Genomic DNA, 19,064 nt, shown 5'->3' on the forward strand with positions numbered 1-19,064 from the left:
AACCCATGTAGTCCTGTGTGTTTACTTTCTTTTGCATCCTCCTTTGCCCAGGAACTGTGGTATGACCAGACCATATTCCTTCAGGATCAGATGCACCCATTACACAGTACAAAGCAGGGACACATTTATATGCACACACTGAATTATCAGCTTTTCTAAAGGACACTGGTGTGTATTTCTCGCAAGTCACACTGATGGTCCATGTGGTGTGCGAGTTTTTCTCGCACCCATAGGCTTGCAATTGCAAGTCTCAGCCGATATACTATGCAAATTGCAGCATGCTGTGATTTCTCTCGCATGCATAATACGGCCGAGAAAACAACGGATGATGTGAGTTGCCCCATAGATTAACACTGGTCCGAGTGCTATGTGATTTTTCATCCATATTATGCTCTAGTGTGTCTCCGGCCTTACTTTTGTCAAAATAAAAAAATTGGATCTGAAATTATTTTTTTGCAAAAAAAATTATATGTTCAGTTTTCTTTTTTTTTTCCACATTACAAAAAATACTGTGAAGCACTTGAAGGGTTAACAAACTTCTTGAATGTGGTTTTGAGCACCTTCACGGCTGCAGTTTTTACAATGATGTCACTTTTTGCATCTTCTATCATGAAGACCCCTCAAAGTGTCTTCAAATGTGATGAGATCCCTAAAAAAATGGTTTTGTAAAGTTTGTTGGAAAAATGAAATATCGCTGGTCAACTTTTAACAATTATAACTTTCTAACAAAAAAAATTGGCTACAAAATTGTGCTGATGAAAGTAGACATGTGGGAAATGTTATTTATTAACTATTTTGTGTATTTAAGTGATTTAAGGGAATGAAAATTCAAATTTGGAAAATTACAAAATTTTCACAAAATTTCAATTTATTCACAAATAAAAACAAGTCATAATAAATATTTTTTTTTAATCATTATCATGAAGTACAATATGTCATGAAAAAACATTCTCAGAATCACTGGGATCCATTGAAGCGTTCCAGAGATATTACCTCAGAATTGTAAAAATTGGCCTGGTCATTAACGTGCAAATCATCTTCAGGGGTAAAGGGGTTAAACCTGGACTGAAAAAATGAGATCATATCTGGGAGAAACATATGATCCATACTGGTTCTCTTTACAGTCAGACATTATTGATTACTTCTTTTTCTCCTACAAACTAAAAGAAAATGTTCTACATTTTGCACTTATTTATTTTTTTTTTTTGTAAAAATGGTCATCCAGTCAATTAACTGAGCTTTTGTGTGCATCTTACGGTAAGAATACAGAAAGTGATTGTCAGACACTTCAGGTGATTGCTTGCTTCCCCAACAATGAAAGGATAGAGCATGTGAATACAAAGTATAGAAGAACGCCACTATATACACTCACCGGCCACTTTATTAAGTACACCATGCTAGTAACGGGTTGGACCCCCTTTTGCCTTCAGAACTGCCTCAATTCTTCGTGGCATAGATTCAACAAGGTGCTGGAAGCATTCCTCAGAGATTTTGGTCCATATTGACATGATGGCATCACACAGTTGCCGCAGATTTGTCGGCTGCACATCCCAAAGATGCTCCATACAAGGCAGGATGGATCCATGCTTTCATGTTGTTTACGCCAAATTCTGACCCTACCATCCGAATGTCGCAGCAGAAATCGAGACTCATCAGACCAAGCAACGTTTTTCCAATCTTCTACTGTCCAATTTCGATGAGCTTGTACAAATTGTAGCCTCAGTTTCCTGTTCTTAGCTGAAAGGAGTGGTACCCGGTGTGGTCTTCTGCTGCTGTAGCCCATCTGCCTCAAAGTTCGATGCACTGTGCGTTCAGAGATGCTCTTAGGCCTACCTTGGTTGTAACGGGTGGCGATTTGAGTCACTGTTGCCTTTCTATCAGCTCGAACCAGTCTGCCCATTCTCCTCTGACCTCTGGCATCAACAAGGCATTTCCGCCCACAGAACAGCCGCTCACTGGATTTTTTTTCTTTTTCGGACCATTCTCAGTAAACCCTAGAGATGGTTGTGCGTGAAAATCCCAGTAGATCAGCAGTTTCTGAAATACTCAGACCAGCCCTTCTGGCACCAACAACCATGCCACGTTCAAAGGCACTCAAATCACCTTTCTTCCCCATACTGATGCTCGGTTTGAACTGCAGGAGATTGTCTTGACCATGTCTACATGCCTAAATGCACTGAGTTGCCGCCATGTGATTGGCTGATTAGAAATTAAGTGTTAACAAGAAGAAGTATGTTAGTCACTTATACAGCACCATTAATTATTAAAAGCACTGTTAAGCAACTAATTGATTATCCACCTGACAAAGCTAATTGATGAACCCTAAGGCTAACATGTTATTGAAGTTTCGTCATTGGTAGTCTGCTCTTAGATAATGAAAGCAGTGATCTTATTGGCTTTTTGAAGAAATAAATCAAGTTTTATTCTGGAATAGGTTCTATATACAAAGCCCATTTCATATGTGATATAATTTTTAGATTTGATTGCAATAAATGAAAAGATGAGCTGAAATTGGCTCATGCTCATTTATCTAAAGGTCTTGGTACATGATTGGTCAATGCAACCTGCTAGGAAAAATACAAGAGATTGCACATGATCTATGTAAAATGAGAGCTATGGATTCCACTAATCTTTTGGCTACTTAAGTGATTAATCTATTAAGTAACATTGTTAAATATAATATTGAATACTAAGAGAGATAATTTTGACTGAATAGTAGCACGAATACTGTCAGGGGAAAATGTGGGTCTGCAGGTCTTTGAAATTCATGAAACGAAAAAGATGAATGTAGTTCAAAGACAAAAGCCTCCGGTTACTAATCATTTTGAAGGAAAGTAGATCATCAAGAATGAAAAGAAGCTCCACATCTATGTCATCAGCTTCTATAAAGGCCATGTTTTATCTCACTTTTCTTTGTGTAAAAGGTCATTCTAAAAGTGTTTATGTCTTTCTCATCGCACCAGCCATGCTTTGGACATTTACATATCGAGAATCAGTAATGGTAACATTTTATGTACTCTACTTATCAGGCATTTTAATCACTTTTTTGAATCAATACTTGTGCACCAAAATTAGAAATAGTTCCAAGACATTGAAACGGTGCAAAAGCTTTCACTATATTTTTTATTGTAGTTGCTGTACAGTTTAGGCATAGTTTATGGCTTAGAAAATGATATAAAATCTAAATCAAGGTTTTGGAATGGAAAAATGACCATCAAATAAGTCATCCCAAGATGGCATTACTTTGTTTGATCTTGCAAATCCAGAAAATTATTTAAAGTGGTTGGTTCACACTTTCTTAATAGTTCAGCTGTGCATCACAAAATAAAAACGGCATACTTACCTCTCGGACTAGCACCAGTCTCCCTATTTCCAAGCTATGTTTCCTGTTAGTTATGTGAAAAACAATATCACGTGATCACTACATAGCCGCTGTTAAGCTACAGCCTTCATTATTATCAGACACAGTGTGCAAATTAGGGGTACATTGCTGATACAGGAGGAGATATACAGGTTTTTTTAAAATATTTTGTGCTACACGCCTGTGCTGATTATACCAATTGCATGACCAGTACAAGGAAAATAATCAGTCCACCACCCTTATAAACGAGGATCTGGGCAATGGAAGCAAGCTACTGAATGTGTCCATTGGCAATGGACATATATAATAATAATCTTTAATAATAATCTTTATTTATATAGCGCCAACATATTCAGCAGCGCTTTACAATAGATACGATAGATACAATACAATATATAAAAAAAAACACCAAAGGACACCTTAACACTGTTAATGGGATGGGATCATGTAACATATTTATCAGTGGGCAAGTAATTAGCTTTTACGTAATTAGAGGTAAGCAAATATCCCAAATTGTATTTGGTGTAGATTAGCTCAAACCAGTCAACAGTGGTTTTGGTCTAAATAAAATCAGTGCTCAAAGGGATTTGAAAAGGCATTTATTATACAGTACTCTGAGTTCTCTACAGACCCGAAAGCATAATGAAAGATCATGTAGGAAGAAGTCCAAATATAAAAAAATGATATTGCACACACTTGTTCAAGACTCTCACCTGACTCTTTATCTACACTGCCATATTCAAAAACACAACTTCTTGGTGTTAGGGCTAGTGGAACGCACCTAGTAAATATAGATGATTATTATTATTGATGCGTTCGCAGCCCGGGGTCCACAGTGCAGGGGAACCTGCTGCTAGTAAATGGTGGCACTATTTGGCGGTATAGACAAGCTCTGTTACCTCACAGAGTAGCCAAGAAAGGAAAGCTCTGTGCCCTGTTAGACTTCACAGGAGCACAGGTTAACTGCCCATCAGAGAGCAGTCTGTGGTCATGCAAACATACAATCTCCTCACCGGAGGAGACGGTATTCTAGGGGCTTATTTCAGCCGGGGCCCTAAATCCATGCACACAATCCCTTCGCCGGAGGTGCCGGCATTCTAGGGGCTTATTTCAGCCAAGTCCCTGAACACACATAAATGACCACACTGGAGCATGCACGTAACAGATTCAATACTAGCGCATGGCCGTGCGGTCATGAGAGCCTTAAATAGCTGCAGCAAGTACAGGACCTTCCTAGAATGACCAATGAGAGGGCGCTACAGAGCCTGAGCACCTTCAGGACCTTCCTGGAGGACCAATGAATTTAGCTGCAGTATCTGAACATGTGACCCTCGATCTCCACTAAGAGATCTTACTCTGGGCATGCTCAGAACGAGAAAAGCAGGACTTAGTCCCAGAAGCATCTGCTCACCCCTGCCCAGCCCTGACTTCAATGGCAGAAGCTGGAAAAGCAGCAGTAACCCTTTGTACAGAGTCAGACTGAGCGAGATGCTGGGACTGATGTCTCCACTGAGCAGGCTCCACTGTGGCAGGAGAAGAATGGGAGACCACAGCGGAGATGGCCTGAGATTCCCCCTGTGCAGAGGCAGGAATTGACCCCTAACATTACCTTCCTCCTAGGGCCCCCCCATGGGCCTCGCTACGCTCAAAGGCAGCAATGAGCTGCGGAGCCTGAATGTGCTCAGCAGGCTCCCAGGACCTGTCCTCAGGACCATAACCCTTCCAGTCCACCATATAACATTTTTTGCCACGTACCACCTTGCACCCCAAAATAGTGGTCACCTCGTAATCTTCCGTAGACGAACCCGATGTCCCAGCAGATGACTCAGAAAACCGGGACATGTATACGGGCTTAAGGAGGGACACATGAAAGGTGTCGGTGATACCTAGGCGTGGAGGAAGGGCCAGACGGTAGACCACAGGGTTAACCTGTTCGAGGACCTTGAAGGGACCCAAGTAGAGAGGTGTAAACTTAGTGGACTCAACATGCAGCCTGATGTTATGGGCGGAGAGAAACACTAAGTCGCCAGGAGCAAAGGTCGGAGCAAAGCGCCGATGTGCATCAGCGGAGGACCTCATTCTCTCCTTGGAGGCCTGGATGGCATCCTGAGTGCGGTCCCAAATGTCTCGTGCCTCCACTGCCTAGTCTGCCACCCTGGAGTCAGCAGAAGACACAGGCATAGGCATAGGAACCTGCGGATGCTGGCCATAATTAAGGAGGAAAGGAGTTTGACCGGTGGAGTTGGCTACAGCGTTGTTAAGTGCAAACTCCGCCCATGGTAGCAAGGATGCCCAGTCATCCTGCCTGGCAGAGACAAAATGTCACAGATATGTGACCAGGGTCTGGTTGGCCCTCACTACCAACCCATTCGTCTCGGGATGATATGCTGAGGAGAGATTCAACTCAATGCTGAGTAGACAACAAAGCTCTCTCCAGAATCAAGATGCAAACTGGGGACCCTGGTCACTGACAATTTTGTCCAGCATACCACGTAGACGAAATATGTGTTTGATAAACAGCGCCGCCAGAGCCCGTGCAGAAGGTAGCCATGGAAGAGGCACCAAGTGCACCATTTTGGAAAAATGGTCGGTGATCACCCAAATAATGGTGCAGCTACGAGACTTGGGTAAGCCCACCACAAAATCCATCCTGACCATCTCCCAGGGCCTATCTGCCACCGGCAGAGGGTAAAGCAACCCAGCTGGCCTTTGACAAGGAGACTTGTTCTTGGCGCAGGAGACACATGCCCGAACATAATCTGCGACGTCACGGACCATATGAGGCCACCAATATGTCCTCGCCAGTAACTCAGATGTCCTTTTGGTCCCGAAATGTCCAAACACCCTAGACGAGTGAGCCCAATAGAGAACCTCCGGCTGCAAATTGGATGGTACAAAAGTCTTGCCCGGAGGCACAGACTCTAGTGAAACAGGCGCCACAGTTCTCAGGCTCTCGGAATGGACAATAAGCCGAGGCTCCTCTTCCTCCTCCTCAGATGATACCACGGAGCGAGAGAGAGCGTCGGCACAAATGTTCTTCTCCCCAGAAAGAAAATGGAGGGTGAAATTAAACCGAGAGAAGAACAAGGACCATCTGGCCTGGCGAGAATTTAGCCGCTGGGCGGTCTGTAAATAAACCAAATTCTTGTGGTCTGTGAATACTTGAAAGGGAAAGTGAACCCCCTCCAAGAGATGTCTCCACTCAGAGAAAGCCAACTTCATGGCTAGCAACTCCCTGTCCCCGATGGAATAATTCCTCTCCGCTGGTGTGAAGGTCTTGGAGAAGAAGAAGCAAGGATGCTTCCGACCTTGAGCATCCTTTTGGAAAAGGACTGCTCCAGCACCAACGGATGAGGCATCCACCTCCATGATAAATGGCTTATCTACATCAGGGCGATGTAGGATGGGAGTGCTAGCAAAATGCGACTTAGTAGAAGAGAAGGCCTTGGAGACCTCTTCAGACCTCAATTTGGGATTTGCTCCCTTCTTGGTGAGGTCTACCAAGGGAGCTACCAAAGTGGAGAAGTGGGGAATGAACTGGCGATAGTAATTAATGAACCCCATAAAGCACTGCACCGCTTTAAGAGAATAGGGTTCTTGCCAGTCCATCACAGCCTGTAGTTTGGCAGGATCCATAGCCAATCCCTGGGCGGAGATGATATAGCCCAGGAAAGGTAAAGACTCCTGCTCAAACATACACTTCTCCAACTTTGCATAGAGGGAATTTGCCCGTAAGAGGTCAAAGTCTCTGCAAATATCTCTCCGGTGGGAGTCAATATCTGGAGAGTAGATGAGAATATCATCCAGATAGGCAATGACCGAAGTGGAGAGCATATCCCAGAAGATATTGTTAACAAAGTCTTGGAAAACAGCTGGGGCATACAGAGCCCGAAGGGCATCACCAGATATTCATAGTGCCCATCCCTGGTGTTAAAAGCCGTCTTCCATTCGTCCCCCTCACGGATGTGAATCAGGTTGTAAGCACCCCGCAGATCTAATTTTGTGAATACCCTTGCTCCCCGAAGCCTATCAAAGAGCTCCGATATCAGGGGCAGAGGATACTTATTCTTAACAGTGATGGCGTTAAGACCCCTGTAATCTATGCATGGACGTAGTTCCCAGGTTCTTCTTCTGTACGAAGAAGAACCCAGCCCCTGCAGGTGACACTGACTTCCTGATGAACCCTCTTGCCAGATTCTCTTGAATGTACTGAGACATTGCCTCCATCTCCGAGAGAGATAACGGATAGACTCGACCCCGGGGAGGCTCAGCACCAGGAAAGATCAATAGGACAGTCATAGGGGTGGTGGGGCAGAAGGGGCTCCGCCGCCTTTTTAGAGAACACGTCCGCATAGGGCCAATATTGCTTGGTGCTTGGGGAGAGAGGATAGATCTGCGGGTACCTCAGTAGTAGCAACCTGAACGCATTCCCTCTGACACCTACCCCCACAAGATTCACCCCATCCCAGAATTCTGTCTGAGGACCACTCGATATGAGGAGAGTGGTACCGTAGCCAAGGTATCCCCAACAGGACCTCATCAATTCCCTCAGGAATGACAAGCAGAGATATAAAATCCTGATGGGATGGAGACATGGACAGAGTAAAAGGGATGGTCTGGCGTGTTATCTGTGAGGGCAGTGTCGACCCATTCACCACTCGTACCGTCACTGGCTGAGCTAGCATCACCAGGGGTATTGCGTGACATTGGGCGAAGGCAGAAGACATAAAATTGCCCTCCGCCCCAGAATCCACGCAGAGCTCCACCGAGTGGGTGGATGAGCCTATAGTAATTGTCCCCTTAAAGGACAATTTGGAGGCAAACGTCGCCGTGTCTAGTGTACCTCCACCTACTACCACTAGACACTGACGTTTCCTCGACCGCTGGGAACATCTGGTGGCAAGATGTCCTGACTGCTGGCAAACATGACAGACCTTGTGTGCACAAGCGGTCTGGGACTTAGATCCCGCTCGTGACACTTCCATGGCCTCATGTGACTCAGGGACCAGGACCGGAGATTCCAGAGGTTTGGCGAAGGTGGGAGCCAGCCGAAACCTCTGCCTACACTGGGCTCGCTCTAACCTCCGCTTGTTAAAACGGAGGTCAATACGAGTGGAGAGAGCTATTAACTCCTCCAGTGTGGCGGTAATCTCCCTAGTGGACAGAGCGTCCTTCACGTGGTCAGCTAGCCCCCTCCAAAATATGGGGATAAGGGCTTTATCCGACCACTCCAGCTCAGATGCTATGGTACGGAAGTGGACGGCAAAATGGCTGACCAAGGACGAATCCTGAGTCAATGACAGCAGTTGGAGCGCCGTGTCATGGGTGACTCGAGGTCCTAAAAAGACCTGTTTCTGAGGGCTCAGGAACAGCGGAGCACTCTGCACCACATGATCACCACGCTCCCACAGCGGTGTAGCCTGTTGTAAACTCTGTTTTTGGGCTCCCTCTAGTGGTCACAAGCGGTACTGTGTAGTGTTGTCTTTCTGCAGGTTGGCAGCATCAGCTGGTTCGTTATCCTTGGTTGGTTTCCTATTTAGTTCACCTGGATACTCAGTTCCTTGCCTGCTCTCAATGTATTCAGTGCTCTTCAGATTCCTTGTGACTACCTTGCTCCCAGTCTCTCCAAGACAAGCTAAGTTTTTGTTTGATCATTTTTTGATTATCAGCATTTATTATGTTTTTAGTCCAGCTCGCTAAAATGTGATTTCCTCGCTTGCTGGTTGCTCTAGGGGACTGAGTTTCTCCCCCCCACACCGTTGGTTGGTGCGGGGGTTCTTGAAATCTCAGTGTGGATATTTTGTAAGGGTTTTTTACTGACCGCACAGACCCCTTTACTTTTTTCTGCTATCTAGTATTAGTGGGCCTCATTTGCTAAATCTGTTTTCACCCCTGTGTATGTGCCTTCCTCTTACCTCACCGTTATTATATGTTGGGGGCTTCTATTTCTTTGGGGATTATTTCTCTGGAGGCAAGAGAGGTCTTTCTTTCTCTCTAGGGGTAGTTAGTTCCTCAGGCTGGCTCGAGACGTCTAGGATTTTTAGGCACGTTCACCGGCTACTTCTAGTGTGTTTGGATAGGTTCAGATTTGCGGTGAGTTCAGTTTGCCACCTCCCTAGAGCTTGTCCTATGTATGTTACTTAGCTGGAGTAATTTGTGATCCTCAACCACTAAGGATCATAACAGTAGCCCATTCCAGCACCCTGTCCGACAAGAAAGGCACAATAAATCCCACCTTTGCCCGCTCTGTGGGAAAACGTGCAGCCAGGAGCTCGAGGTATATAGAGCACTGACTCATGAAAGCCCTACAAGATTTACTATCTCCAGAAAATTTTTCTGGCAGCGGGAGGCAAGATAATGTCGGAACAGGGGTGGCAATGGACAAGCCACGCAAGCAGCCTGTACAGCAACTGCGGTAACATCCACAGCTGAGGTTGTGCTCTCAAGAGCCGCCAACCTACCCTCCAGCTGCTGGATGTACTGCAAAGAACTGCTGTATGTCCGCCTTTTACTAGCCAGACCCTGGTGCTAGTATTCTGTTAGGGCTAGCGGAATGCACCGAGTAAATATAGATGTTTATTATATTGATGCGTTCACAGCCCGGGGTCCACAGTGCAGGGGAACCTGCTGCTAGTAAATGGTCGCACTATTTGGCGGTATAGACTAGCTCTGTTACCTCACAGAGTAGCCAAGAAAGGAAAGCTCTGCGCCCTGTTAGACTTCACAGGAGCACAGGTTAACTGCCCATCAGAGAGCAGTCTGTGGTCATGCAAACATACAATCTCCTCACCGGAGCAGCCGGTATTCTAGGGGCTTATTTCAGCCGGGGCCCTAAATCCATGCACAAAATCTCCTCGCCGGAGGAACCGGCATTCTAGTGGCTTATTTCAGCCGAGTCCCTGAACACACATAAATGACCACATAAAGGAAAGCTCTGCGCCCTGTTAGACTTCACAGGAGCACAGGTTAACTGCCCATCAGAGAGCAGTCTGTGGTCATGCAAACATACAATCTCCTCACCGGAGCAGCCGGTATTCTAGGGGCTTATTTCAGCCGGGGCCCTAAATCCATGCACAAAATCTCCTCGCCGGAGGAACCGGCATTCTAGTGGCTTATTTCAGCCGAGTCCCTGAACACACATAAATGACCACACTGGAGCATGCACATAACAGATTCAATACTAGCCGTGCGGTCATGAGAGCCTTAAATAGCTGCAGCAAGTACAGGACCTTCCTAGAAGGACCAATGAGAGGCTTCTACAGAGCCTGAGCACCTTCAGGACCTTCGTGGAGGACCAATGGATTTAGCTGCAGTATCTGAACATGTGACCCTCGATCTCCACTGTGAGATCTTACTCTGGGCATGCTCAGAATGAGAAATGCAGGACTTAGTCCCAGAAGTGTCTGCTCGCCGCTGCCCAGCACTGACTTCAATGGCAGAAGCTGGAAAAGCAGCATAAACCCTTTGTACAGAGTCAGACTGAGCGAGACGCTGGGACTGACGTCTCCGCTGAGCAGGCTCCAATGTGGCAGGAGAAGAATGGGAGACCGCAGCGGAGATGGCCCGAGATTCCCCCTGTGCAGAGGCAGGAACTCAACCCCTAACACCTGGTCCTCCAATCCAGCACGTAAAAAGCTGAAGATCCACATAGAAGAGAGAGGGAGCTTTGGTGGCAGCAGGTCAGCAGAAGAAGCCAGGTTTGGATCTAGAAAGGTAAGTACAGGTGCTTCTCACAAAATTAGAATATCATCAAAAAGTTTATTTCAGTTCTTCAATACAAAAAATGAAACTCATATATTATAGTGATTTCAAGTGTTAATTTTTGTTAATGTTGTTGATTATGGCTTATAGCCAATGAAAACCCAAAAGTCATTATCTCAGTAAAATAGAATAATTAACAAAAAACACCTGCAAAGCATTCCTAACAGTTTAAAAAGGTCCCGTTTCAGTAGGCTCCAAAATCATGGGGAAGACTGCTGACTTGGCAGATGTCCAGAAGGAAGTAATTTGACACACTCCACAAGGAGGGTAAGCTACAAAAGGTCATTGCTAAAAAAAAAGATGGCTTTTCACAGAGTTCTGTATCTAAGAGTATTAATGAAAAGTTGAGTGGAAGGAAAAAGTGTGGTAGAAAAAGGTGCTCAAGCAACCGGGATAACCGCAGCCTTGAAAGGATTGTTAAGAAAAGGCTATTTAAAAATTGGGGGGAGATTCACAAGGTGTGGACTGCTGCTGGAGTCATTGCTTCCAGATCAACCACACACAGACGTATCCAGGACATGGGCTACAAGTGTCGTATTCCTTGTTTCAAGCCACTCATGACCAATATACAACACCAGAAGCGTCTTATCTGGGCTACAAGTGTCGTATTCCTTGTTTCAAGCCACTCATGACCAATATACAACACCAGAAGCGTCTTATCTGGGCCAATGGAAAAAGAACTGAACTGTTGTTCAGTGGTCCAAGGTGTTGTTTTCAGATTAAAGGGAACCTGTCACCCCCAAAATCGATGGTGAGGTAAGCTTACTGGCATCAGGGGCTTATCTACAGCATTCTGTAATGCTTTAGATAAGCCCCCGATGTTACCTGAAAGAGGAGAAAAAGAGGTTATATTATACTCACCCAGGGGCGGTCCCGCTGCGGTCCGGGTCCGATGGGTGTCTCAGGTCCGCACCGGCACCTCCTATCTTTTATCCATGACGTCCTCTTCTGGTCTTCATGCTGCAGCTCTGGTAAAGGCATACTTTGTCTGCCCTGTTGAGGGCAGAGCAAAGTACTGCAGTGCGCAGGCACCGGGCCTCTTTGTCCTTTCCGGCACCTGCGCACTGCAGTACTTTGCTCTGCCCTCAACAGGGCAGACAAAGAACGCCTGCGCCGGAGCCGCGGCGTGAAGACCAGAAGAGGACGTCATGGAATGAAGATGGGATGCACAGTACCGGACCTGAGACACCCATCGGAGCGGGACCGCCCCTGGGTGAGTATAATCTAATGTCTTTTTCTCATCTTTCAGGTAACATCGGGGTCTTATCTACAGCATTACAGAATGCGGTAGATAAGCCCCTGATGCCGGTGAGCTTACCTCACCATCGATTTTGGGGGTGACAGGTTCCCTTTAAAGTAAATGTTGCATTTCATTTGCAAATCAAAGTCTCAGAGTCTGGAGCAAGAGTCGAGAGGCACACAATCCAAGCTGCTTGAGGTCTAGTGTGAAGTTTTCACAATCAGTGATGGTTTGGGGAGCCATGTCATCTGCTGGTGTAGGTCCACCTTGTTTTATCAAGACCAAAAGTCAGCGCAGCCATCTATCAGGAAATTTCAGAGCACTTCATGCTTCCCTCTGCCGACAAACTTTTTGGAGATGGACATGTAATTCTCCAGCAGGACTTGGCACATGTCCACACTGCCAAAGGTACCAATACCTGGTTTAAAAACAGGATCACTGTGCTTGATTGGCCAGCAAACACGCTTGACCTTAACCCTGTAGAGAATCTATGTGGTATTGTCAAGAGGAAGATGAGAGACACCAGACCCAACAATGCAGATGAGCTGAAGGCTGCTATCAAAGCAACCTGGGCTTCCATAACACCTCAGCAGTGCCACAGGACGATCGCCTCCATGACAATCCACATTGATGCAAAAGGAGCCCCGATCAAGTATTGACTGCATTTACTGAACATACATTTCAGTAGGCCAACATTTTGGATTTTAAAATCATTTTTCAAGCTGGTGTTATAAAGTATTCTAATTTACAGAGAATGACGTTTGGGTTTCATTGGCTGTAAGCCGTAATCATCAACATTAACAGAAATAAACACTTGAAATACATCACGCTCTTTGTAGTGACTCTATATAATGTATGAGTTTCACTTATTTTATTAAAAAACTGAAATAAATTAACTTTTTGATGATATTCTAATTTTATAAGAAGCACTTGCATAATGTTTGTTGCTTGTTTTAATCCCTTCCTTGCCGTCCAAAGAATCAAGAAAAATGTTGTTCATCATCTTGCTGGATTCTTGCTAATCGGATTCCAGAAAATTTGACTTGATCAGAATCTGATATTTTTGTAAAATTCATATCAGATTACTTTTTTATTAATCACTTCAGTCATCCCTGGATTTAATAATATATTTATATATTAAACTTGTATATAAATAGATATGTACAAAGTCACAACTATAAGGGATTTGGAGGTAGCAATTTTTAACTGACCGAGCCCTGTAGCATATAAGATTATACCAGAATTTGCTGTTAATGATTTTTTATTTGACCCAGAATCTTTTGCTAAGGCATTTGACTTTGTAATAGTGAAAAACAGCAAAAAACTTTTAGACTTTATGCAAAACAATTCAGAAAGCGAGATAATATATATATACTTGGAATATACTCTTACTTTTAGGAAATCTGGGTGGGTTGTCATTGACATCAGTTAGCGTTATATTAACAGTGGTAGTGCCCGCCAAGCCACCAAGTTGTCCTCCCATATCCTTGGCTTGAATAAGCACTTGATATTGTTCTTTGACTTCTCGGTCCATGTTTGGTAAAGCTGTTCTAATGACACCTTCAAATAAAGAAGGAAATATGAGTTATGTATTTCATTTAGATGCTGTAATAAGCCATATGCTTAGGGCTATTTTCATAAGTCTACCCATTTAAATTCTGCTTTTGGATGAGCGGTTTTAAACTTCATACAAATTAGCTGAATGTTGCAATCATAGTTATTAAAAACATCTATTAAAACCATTTTTAAAAAACATTTTGACATTTGCAGAAATAACCACTCCCAGCTTATATCTCTTATACCTATTTTTTAAAAAGCATATTAAAATATATCAACTTTTTAAGCACGTTAAGAGCAGCATAAAATAGTAAAAATCACATTTTTTGGTGTAAAAATGGTGTGAAATAAAATCAGGCCACAAATGAGGCATAAAGGCCATGATAAATTGCTACCTACAGTATGTATTCAAAATAATATTGAGAATAACATAATACAAGAAGCTGTTGTTTTATTGGGAACCTGTCATGTTCTCACATGTTAGGAACCAGCAGAAATAGGGTTAATCCACAGGAAAATAGAATTACAGTGTTTTCTGCCACCTTGCTGAAAGTGAGAGAAAAAGAATATTACCCTTCTGGAAATCATCGGATTTGGTTGGGAAACTGCTAGTAAAAGTCTTGTGAGAATTTTTAAATACTTTTTTCAGTCATATAAAGGCATGGAAAGCATATGAGTTTAGATATGTTATTATTTCTGATAAGTGTTTTTCATTTAATAAAAATGTAATAATTTTGGTGCATTTGCCCTTAAGATTTGCAGAAGGTACAGCAGGGTTTATGTACTTGTAGCCATGGAGCCAATATTATTATTTATTATTATGATAGCGCCATTTATTCCATGGCGCTTTACATGTAAGGAGGGGTTTACATAATAAAAAGCACAATATTCTTAATCAATACAAGTCTATCCCTTGCTATGTCATTTCTATAATTTATCAATAGTAATATGCCATAACAGTTATCTGACGGTCTCATTATTTGATAGACTGTTGCGTAAAGTGGCAGACAAAATGGCATATGATATTCTTATGTTAAATACTGGTGTTTCATTGGGTATAGTGTTGGCAGTGGATTGGAACTCAGGGCTATTGGGAAACTCTAAACCTACAGTAAAAACAATAGGGATATTGGGAAAGTCTAAACATAGCTAAACATAGAAAAAAAACAATAACTGGATACAGTATGTATACTGTATGAATAATAGTCATACATGTAAAAAATATAGGGCACTTAGCTGACACTATTTTAATAAAATGTGTGAGGGAGCAGCTAGGTGAAAAACAATGGGAAGAGGGTGGGGAATCTCAAACATTAGGAAAGGGGGGAGTGGAGGCCCCTAGGCAGACTCCCCTGACTCCCCTAATGTTCCTAAATAGGTTCTGCACGTATAGCTGAACAGGAGCATAATCCCTGACTGCCCCTAGTGATAGGCCCTGGATATGGGGACGGGGTAGGCACCAGTAAGCCCCCACTAAAACTAAAGACAGAACGGGTAAACAAACGAGGGTATACACTTAGCTTGAGAAGACACAAGAGAGATCAGGCCAACAATCTCCAAGAAGACACATGTCGACTACTAGTACTTCCAACCTGGACAGAGGAAGATAAAGCTATCACTGTCACGACTAAAGGCATTTAATTATCCAGCAAGGGTGTGTCATTCAGCAACAGAAGGTGGAGGTCACTGCTAGGTATTAGAAGAAGAGGGATATCACTCCACAACAGAGATGCAAAGATCAAAAAGGTACTTGCAGAGCCAAGCGTAAAGACCTTCTACAGCTGGATCCAGAATGACTGTCTGTCCCACCTGACATACCCTTCACAGTAAAATCCATTCCAATGCAACAAGGCCAACTCTAGGAACTCTAGTTAATAACATAGCGAAGTGAGTAACTAGAGTTAAGGACCATTCTGATTGGGTACACCTTGTATTGGTGGGATGTCTTTTACACTCTTTTGATTAAAATTGTGTCAATCAAGTACTCTTTTTATATGTATTACTAATATTTATTGTGTTAATTCAGGTTATCTACTTATCAGCCCTGCTCTATGTAGTACAAGCAATCGGATGATTGCAGCTTCTTGTCACCCATGGAGACTATTGAAGCAAGTAAAAAGAAAAAAAAAGGTTTTTAAAAATATGAAAAAACAAAATAAAGTTCAAATCACCCCCCTTTGCCCTATTCAAAATAAAACAATTAAACAAAAATATACACATATTTGGTATCACTGCATTAAGAATCACTTTATATATCAATATATCAAAAGAATTAATACAATCGGTAAACGACATAGAGAGAAAAAAAATCTAAACACCAGAATTGACTTTCTTTGCTTGCTGCAACATTGCAATAACGGGTGATCAAAATATCGTATGCACACCAAAATGGTATCAATAAAAATGTTATATCGGCATGCAAAAAAAAGCCCTCACCCAGATCCCGGAAAATAGAGAGTCTCGTAATATAAAAATAAGTCTCAAAAAATGGCAACTTTCTTTTATTTTTTACAAACTTTGGATTTTTTTTACCACTTAAATAAAAAAGAACCTAGACATGTTTAGTGTCTGTCAACTCGTAATGACCTGGAGAATCAGAATAGTTGGTCATTTTTAGTATTTATTGAACTTGGTAAAAAGAAAATCCAAAAAACAATTGCATTTGGATTTTTTTTTCAGTGTTTTGAATTTTATTTTCTATTACATAAATGTAGGATAATCAAAATGAGCCAATGTCCTAACCATAGTGACCCACAAAACTGAGTATTCCAATTACAGCAATTAATGCATGTACGTTACAATGCACAGTGTTAAAAAACTCATCTCCTTCTTTCCAAGAAAAACAGAAAAAAATGAACAGAATAAGTTTTATGCACCTAAAAATGATCCCTGTTTAAAACAAAATTGTCCCACAAATAAGAAACCCTTGTATGGCTACAAAAACAATGAAACATTACAGGTCAAGGGATGGAAAAAAAATGGCATGTCCTGAAAGCGAAAGTAGGCTGATTCCATAACGATACTGTTTAAGAATTGTTTACTCCCACTAGAGGATTTTAAGAATGCTGTTTGGAATGCTTAATATAGCAAACCAAAAATTATTTTTTTCAATGTACCCTGCCATTTTATTACCAGTGCATTTGACACGATAATGGCAAGAATTGGGGTCTCTCTGTCTGCCTGCTGTCAGCACCCAGCGATCCACCCCCTATTCTTAATTTTGCTATTGACATTAATACCTATGGGGCTAAATGGCAAAATTTGGTGTTATCTCCCACACTGGCCTTTACATAGGAAGTCAGTTTACTGACGTCATGCCTCCTCTGTGATTGCTTGACAATAGCTTCTGTTCCTGTGTGATCCCCAATATGTAGTACTATGCCAAAGTACTAGAGCACCTTGATAAGCCATTATACAGAATGGCCCATGGAAAGTAGGTAACCTCCATTACCAATGTCAAGCTCCTTGTAGGAGACCATAGCCCATTGTTCTCTGTCTATTGACATGGTATTAATATAATATAGGTGGACTGACACTCGCGAGTGCCTAGTCATCTATATTATACTAAATGGGATAGAATCCTACTTGGGCACCATATATAGGAGTGATCTGTTTGCCATTCTTTTGGCAATGTATTATTGCTTTGTGTGCAGTGTTCCGGATTTATTGTGCCTTTCCCCGTTAATGCCGATACCTGCATGAGATCTTGGGAGGAGGAGTGGAGTGGCCCATCTGTGCTAACAGGAGGCTGGTGGTGGGAGGAGAATGAGAGAAAGAGGCGAGGTCACTTTAAGTGTAGGGCAAGCCTCCTGCCCTTACAGCTCATGTGCACAAACATGGGTTTCTTGAGAATGGAGAAAATGACATATAGTTCAATGGGTAGACAAATAATCAACTTTCCGGATCCTTCATATAGATAATATTAGTTTAGGGTTTAAAAACCTGCTAACAGTTTCTATTTAATACAAACATTCATTTACTTTGAAAGGTTTGTCCATTTTAAGCAAAGTCTTTCCTATTTTCTGGAAATCCATTGTGGTTCGAAAGTACACATACAAAAATAACCAAAAAATTACTTCTAGATATGAAAAAATGAAAGCATCTTCTAATATTTTGTACCTGTCTTAGGATCAATAGAAAAATAAGGTTGTCCCTGAAGAATGCTGTAAACCACTCTGGCACTGCTTCCATATGTAGGATCATCTGCATCCGTTGCTTTAACCTGCAGCACATAGGCACCTGGAATGAGGAAAGAAGATGTATGTATGCGTTTGGTCTTATTTCACATGATTGCATATTACCATAAAACTGCAAAAAGTCATTTGAAAGAAAAAAGAAAGATAAACCTTGTTGACAGCTGGATCTTTTGAAACATATTTGATATTTTTTTCTTCTTGCACAGAAACAGGTTAAGTCAAATTCAATAAATATTTGCTCATCTGATCACCAATGCAATGGCTAGCAAAATTGTTTTGTAAACTTTGTATACCCAAAATGACCCCCCAAAAAAATCCATCAAAAGGACTTTCAATTAGGGTTCTCCTTTTCTGTCTAACTTGCTGTCCATGGATATTAAATTGAATCCATCTCTATCAGCTGAGAACCCAAGATGAATTATAGGAAGTGTCACATGTCTTCATCTCTGCTCCTGTTCTGTGTGTAAAATTGCAGGCAGGACGCTAAAGTTTGGGGCAGGTCAACAATTGGTCAATAGCAAGTGCAATGTATACTGTCAAGTGAATGCAAGGGAGTTCTAGTACCTATAGTGATGGCAGAATGCTGATGAAAAATGCACACCTCCTAATTAAAATACTGATGTATTTATACATTTAGGCCGGCGTCACACTTAACGTATTAAAAATCAGTCCGATTCTCTCAGCTGAGAGTCGCACAAGTGTTCTCCGTATGGTCATCTGTGTGTAAACCGTTTGCAATGCGATGATGCGTTTTCCTCGCATCTATGTATCCATATGACATCCGTATGCAATCTGTATGCAGTGATTTTCAACTGGGAAGGTTGAATCTTGGCACCGTCCTGGTTGAAAACTGTATATCCTCCAGATATCAATTACTGCGTGGGACACAACCACGGACAGGTATGGGTATATTGGTGGTTTATTATTTTACTTTTATTACAGGAGATCA

At 42.5% G+C, this 19,064-nt stretch overlaps 1 protein-coding gene across 1 annotated transcript in view; it reads right to left on the bottom strand.

The window, feature by feature from the left end:
• Window positions 1-19,064, bottom strand: part of CDH12 (cadherin 12) — a 1,379,166-nt gene that overhangs the window by 102,172 nt on the left and 1,257,930 nt on the right. The window contains exons 7-8 of the mRNA XM_077269712.1: window positions 18,039-18,158; window positions 13,755-13,922 (exon numbers count right to left, since the gene is read on the bottom strand). Coding sequence (XP_077125827.1) covers window positions 13,755-13,922; window positions 18,039-18,158 — 288 coding nt within the window. The remainder of the gene's footprint in view (window positions 1-13,754; window positions 13,923-18,038; window positions 18,159-19,064) is intronic.

The sequence above is a fragment of the Ranitomeya variabilis genome, chromosome 6 (assembly GCF_051348905.1).
Source record: "Ranitomeya variabilis isolate aRanVar5 chromosome 6, aRanVar5.hap1, whole genome shotgun sequence".
Lineage (NCBI taxonomy): Eukaryota > Metazoa > Chordata > Amphibia > Anura > Dendrobatidae > Ranitomeya > Ranitomeya variabilis.